Consider the following 6,153-nt stretch of genomic DNA (forward strand, 5'->3'; position numbering starts at 1 on the left):
GCATACCATGGAGTATAATAGTTGGACAGAGATAATATCAACTCTCATGCAGATCAAAATAAATACCTTAAAAAATCACACGAAAATGAGCAAATTAACACATAGCTATGTGAAGCTTTGATTAAAAAAATGCAAATTAAGCAGAGATACAGATACCTGAAGCCGCGAAGTCCGGTACAAAACAGTAAGATCATCTAACTTGAGCTATATTTTATGCAAATTTATCAAGCAAATATGGCATCTAAATTACTCCTTCCGTGAAAATACCGAGCATATTTCACCTTGCACTTAGACCAAGGAAACATTGAAAAGGACTAGGCTACCCTAATTATCCCTGAAGTATTGCTCATTGTATGCATGTAGGGAACACCAAGTAAAGCTACTCCGTAGCATACTCTTTAGGGAAAGAGATGGAACAGCACACCTTTTGCATCAGAATTTGAAATACACCTTTCATTTCCAGACATAAGTAGTCTGGAATGCAGTATTGCATACAAAATTATTATTATTATGAGGAAAGTATTGCACACAATATTAGTAGTCACTGTTCATAAGAATGGCATTAGCAAGAATAGACACATGTAATCATTTATAACAAAGTAAAGAGGCAATTGCAGTGGAGATACAACAATTTGACACATCACTTCATTATAGTCCATCAAGTTGAAAAATGCAATGGACTAGTGCACAAACTTTGCTTGCACATTCATTAGCAAGAATAAATAATAAATATGTAACTATTTAGGAAGTTTCGGCTACATCAGTTGCCATCAGAAAAGAATTAAGAAGTGCCATCAAATTTATAACGAGTCATTCAGAAGTGAACACCTTATAGGCAGCAAATGGGTTGATCATTCATTGGAAATGACTCGGGCCTCTTGGATTTTGATTCAATAAAGAATGTTGCACTAACAAGCTATCAAGATGATAGTTAGATAGTGAAAAATAAGCATCTTGCCAAGTATGATTATTCATGCAAGCTATGTTATTTAGGCATATTTCTAATACAACCCCTTGGTAGAAAGGTAGGTCATAGGTATTGCAAGCACACTCACAGGTAACAGATCAAAAGAAGAAGAAAAATCAGCAAAGACAATGGATGAACATATATCAAACATTACAAATATGTGGCCAAACAGACCAAGGCACATTGTTCTAAGATATAATACAGAAGTACAATTCTACAAAAGAAGAGAATGCCTGGCCTCCTACTTGTGATAAACCTAGCTCCTAAATGAATTTGAAAAGCTCCTGGTTAAGCTTTTAAACCTCAAGCATCTAAACAGCTTCCAGCATTCTAACTTGTCTGAGAACCTGCTCTGAAACTGTAATTCTCCCTTATCACAAGGAGCTCAAGATGAGCTCAGAGTTATTAGCTTTACAGTGGAGCGGTCCAGGAACAACTATTCTGTTAAGTCTTGGAAGTACGATGCAGGGATCTCGACAGGAGGAAGCAACATCGATACACATTTGAACTGTTCCAAATGATTAGAGAATTAGACCAAACAATACAAGCATAACAACACCAAAGGAATATTACATAACTGTTGGAGTTGAGCATACCCTGTGTTGCTTATACTTGTCTCGAATTGCTGGTAACGATTGACCCTTTCTATTGAGCTGCAAATCATGTATGGCTATAATGCAATCCTTCAGCTCTGATGCCTTGTAGCCTGTCAGTTTATGCATTTCCTTGCCCTGCAACCACATAATCACAGGATAGCTTTAGCTTTGAGAACTTCAAATATCAAAAGCAACATTTCAAGCTTTCACATTCTACTTCTCCACTCTTACCCAAGGATTAGTGTCTGGTCCAATGGTCAGCCTAGCAAGAAAAAGTGATGAAGCAGCAACCACTGATGGCAAGAACCGGAGACAGCTGTAGTCCAGAAGACTCAGCTCAGCAAGATAGCTACCCATGAACTCCAGTAATAAGCTGGAGCGCTGTGACAAGCATGCAAGAATAACTTCAGGCACCCACACACATAAGCAGTTGAGGAAGAATTAAATCAAATGGATCCAATATGGAGAATTTAAAGGATTGGTAGTAGTCACCTTCTTGTCTTCTGGGCCAGATCTTGTAAACCGCCTGAAATTAGCAAAACAGGGGGGGAATGCACAAAGATTCAGTTGGACACGGAATGAAAATATTCAGAGATTATGAACTATTGGGTCAGTGACAGTATGCCACCTGAGGAAGGTCTTGATGGTCGGACTGCCTATCTCGAAGTTGAGGAGCTTGAGTATGTCGCTCTCCATGGTGAGAAGCTCCTGCCTGGTGTAGGTGTTGTCCGTGATGTAGCAGAAGTCCTCCACATGCGGGGGACTGATCTCCTCGTACTTCCTGCAACCACCCCAAAGCCAATCCAACTCAATCCACAAAATCTTTTCGAACCCTTCAAGGAAATGGGGCAGGAGGCTGCGCTTACGAGGCAATGAGCATTGCAGCGACACCAAGGAGCTGCAGCCTGTTGCGGCCGAGCGGGTTGGCGGAGAGGAAGCGGTCGACATAGGAGACTGTGAGGTAAAGCGTGTCGGCAACGAGCTTGTACTCCTCGGCAACCTCGACGAGCCAGTCGATTAGGATAGCCCGCATGTTGGCCGTCACGTCCGTCTGCACGGTCTCGATGTAGTCTGCCGCCGGCCGGCGCGGCGCCTCCACCTGCACACCCCATTCGGACGAACCAATGATTAGACATCAGACCAGTCGTTCCCACCCAACCCCAGCGCCGACGGATCGAGGCATCCGACGGCCAGAAATGGAGATCAGGAATCGGGAGTGCCGTACCTCCATAGTGCGGAGGTAGGTGTAGATGTCGGAGGCGTAGGACCCGCTGAGCTGGGTTTCGCTGCCGCCGCCGCCGCCGCTGACCTCCTCCTCGGCGGGGGTCGGCGAGGTGGACGCGCACCTGCTCAAGCCCCCGCGCTCCTCCTCCCCCTTGGCCGCAGCCGCGGGCTTGGCGGGCTTCGACGGCTGGCGGAGGACGACCCCCGCGTTGGAGACGATGGGGAGCTCGCTGAGCGCCACCCGCTTCCGCTTGGCGCCGCCGGAGGGGCCCGCGGAGCAGGTGGCGGCGCGCTTGGCCGCGGCACGGGTGAGCCGGGGGCCAGCCTCCGCGGCGGGGGCCGCGTTCTCCTTGTCGGCCATGGTCGGCGGGCTCGTGCTCCCCGGGGCGGCGGGGGTAGGGTTTGGGATTCGGTGCGCGGCGAGGGGAGATGGGAGGCGGCGGCGGTTGCGTTATGTAGAGGGGATTGGAGGAATGGGAGGGAAGATGGCCGCCAAAACACGCGAATTCGAAGAGGAGGGAGGGAGAAGAAGCCCGCGCTGCGCCGGGTTTCGCTTGCTGAGCTCTATAGGATTTTCGCTTGCTATAGGATTGGGGAATTTTGGATGGAGTGGGGCGCACGTGCTGGTGAGAGGTGGGCGGTAAAAGTTTTAAAATAATACGGAAATCCCGCGGCGCCTGCCTGCCCGCCAGCTCCCCCTCCGAAATCGTACTGGGCCTTCCGCGTTCCAGCGCGAAACAGCACACTCCGGATCGGGGGTTTCTCTTTTCTTGGCCCAACACTTTTTGGCCACGAAATTGTATTTCGGTGGTGGTGTCATCGTTATTAAAATATAGTACTTTTTTTTCTTTTTGCGAGAGACCGTGAGTTTTTCTTAGAGGAAAAGGACTCACGCCCCGGTTCCATTGCAATAACGAAACCACAGAACATTTGTTTTTGGAGCTACAAGGCGTGCAGGGGGAATAAAACAACAGAGATGCTGCCCCAGCACGGAAACTCTAGACGATCTACGCTCCTCAAGGAGCAAGAGAGCAAGAGAGCGAAATAAAAGTATCAAGTACATCATACATCAGCGCAAGCAATGAACATCAGAAAAAAAAATTGCACCGGGCGCATCTAAAAACCCCAGGTCTTCAGAGCGAGAATCCAGACCTGAAGTGAGGTCTTGTCGCTCCAGAGCATTGGTTCAGGCCTAGCCAGGGTCCGGCCACAGTAGGAGGGGCGGTGCTCGTGCCATTTGTTCCAGTCTTTGCACCAAGAGACGACATCTCCTCTTGGCGGGATCCGCACACCTGATCTCCCACGAGGCCAAAAAGGAAACTGTCCTTTGCCACAGAATCTGCATCCCAAGCCAAGGCACAGTATTAAAGCACATATCGTTTCGATATCTCCAGAGAGTCCATAATGCAGCTGCATGAAGCATAATATCCACAGTTTTGTTGCAATTTCTAGACCACCATTAAAGGAACCCATACGAGTTAAGCTCGATGTCGCCCCCTAGGGAGCCAAAAATCTCTCTCCAGAGTTCTCTCGAAACCACACAATCAAAAAATAGATGATTTACATATTCTAGTTCATTGCAATAAAGACAGGTAGCATCTGCTACATGTTGTCTTTTCTGAAGATTGTCCCTGGTTAGTGGCTTGTTCTTAACTAGCAACCAAAGGAAAATCTGAATTCTCTGAGGAACATTAGCATTCCAAATCGTCATAATGTTATCTAGAATCACTCCTCTAAAATTCACAAAGTTATAAAAGGATTTAACTATGTAAACCCACTTGGACTCCAAGTCCCAAATGATAGTGTCATCACTATCATTCAAAACCAGGTCCTTAACTGCACTAAAAAGCTCATTCCAAGCAGCAAGCATGTCCGGCGAAAAGCACCTCCTAAAGTTGATTTTCAAGGTCGTGCCATCCCAAACCTCACTGATGGAGACATTAGTTGAATTAGCAATATTGTACAGCTCCCAATAACTGGTAGCAAGTGTAGTATTGCCAATCCAACGATCTTCCCAAAATCTAACGCTCTTGCCATTACCCACCTTCCAGGAAAAGCCAACCTTGGCTGCTAAAATAGCCCAAAGTATTCCTTTCCAAAGAGGGGAGGCTCCAGTATCAGGACAGGCAAAGATGTTAGGACTACGAGTTCTGTATTTGGCATCAATAACTTGTTTCCAAATTTTACCATCATCATTAAAATATCTCTTGGACCAGGAGGCAAGCAGGCTAAGATTCATGTCAGCAATGTCAGGGATGCCCAAGCCACCATATTGTTTCTTGATGGAAATATTCCCCCAAGAAGCAAGGTGGTATTTATGATGCCCCCAATAATCATCCCAAAAATAGTGAGCAAGTTGAGAGCTAATCATTTTAGTGGCCCACTTAGGGAATTTCATAATCCCCATAAGATAGCAAGGAATCCTAGATAAGCAAGATTGAACAAGGGTAAGCCTCTTACCAGAGGAAAGTAATCTACCTCTCCAACCGGCCCCTTTCTTAATGGTTTTATCTATGGTAGGTTGTAGATCCTCTTTTATAAGTTTGCTATAGTGGAGAGGAGCCCCTAAATATTTAATGGGGAAATCTCCAAGCTTATAACCAAGGACCTGAGCAAATATATTAGCTTCCTCTCGGTCAATGTTAATAGGGACCAGATCACATTTATAAAAATTGATCCTCATCCCAAATAACTGTTCAAAACAAGACTGTAACCACTTAAGGTTTTTAGCATAAGATAAATTTTTACTCAAAAAGAGCAAGGTGTCATCAGCATATTGCATACTGATGATACCTGCAGGATTTGAGATGGGAAAAAGCCTTCCAACTTGTTATTTATAGAGGCCTTAACCAAAATTCTAGTAAAAACATCAAGAACTAGATTAAAAAGGAGGGGCGAGAATGGGTCTCCTTGCCTGGCACCTTTGCCAGGGACAAAGTATTCATTGTTATTGTCATTAACTCTGACACCAACAGAACCCTTAAAGATGAGAGATTCCACTTTACTCATCCACTTATTACTAAAACCTCTCCTCCTCATCATATCTATCAATAATTCTCTATTGGTCATGTCATAGGCTTTTTCATTATCTCGTTTGAACACAAAACCAGACTATTTGCTAGAGTGTACAGAATGAACAATTTCATGAGCTGTAATAATACTCTCAGCAATAAATCTCCCCTTAATGAAAGCTGTCTGGTTTAGTGCTATCAGATCATTGCAAATGGGGCCAAATTTAGTAGTGGCGCACTTTGCAAAGATTTTAAAGCTACAATTAATCATGGCAAGGGGTCTGAATTTCTCCATTCTAATAGCCTCAATCTCTTTAGGAACTAGAGTTAGTAGGGAGAAGTTAAGCCTATAAAG

The 6,153-nt window shown here is 45.1% G+C and overlaps 1 protein-coding gene across 1 annotated transcript; it reads right to left on the minus strand.

Moving 5' to 3' along the window:
* Positions 1 to 1,096: 1,096 nt before the first annotated feature.
* LOC123119622 (cyclin-A3-2) lies at positions 1,097 to 3,409 on the minus strand. Its single transcript, XM_044539480.1, has 7 exons — positions 2,789 to 3,409; positions 2,430 to 2,662; positions 2,192 to 2,344; positions 2,056 to 2,089; positions 1,795 to 1,944; positions 1,564 to 1,698; positions 1,097 to 1,475 (listed from the first exon to the last, which is right to left on the minus strand). Exons 1-7 carry the CDS (start codon positions 3,146 to 3,148, stop codon positions 1,404 to 1,406), a joined length of 1,137 nt encoding a protein of 378 aa, XP_044395415.1. The 5' UTR covers positions 3,149 to 3,409; the 3' UTR covers positions 1,097 to 1,403.
* Positions 3,410 to 6,153: the final 2,744 nt, after the last annotated feature.

The sequence above is a fragment of the Triticum aestivum genome, chromosome 5D (genome assembly GCF_018294505.1).
Source record: "Triticum aestivum cultivar Chinese Spring chromosome 5D, IWGSC CS RefSeq v2.1, whole genome shotgun sequence".
Classification (NCBI taxonomy): Eukaryota; Viridiplantae; Streptophyta; class Magnoliopsida; order Poales; family Poaceae; genus Triticum; species Triticum aestivum.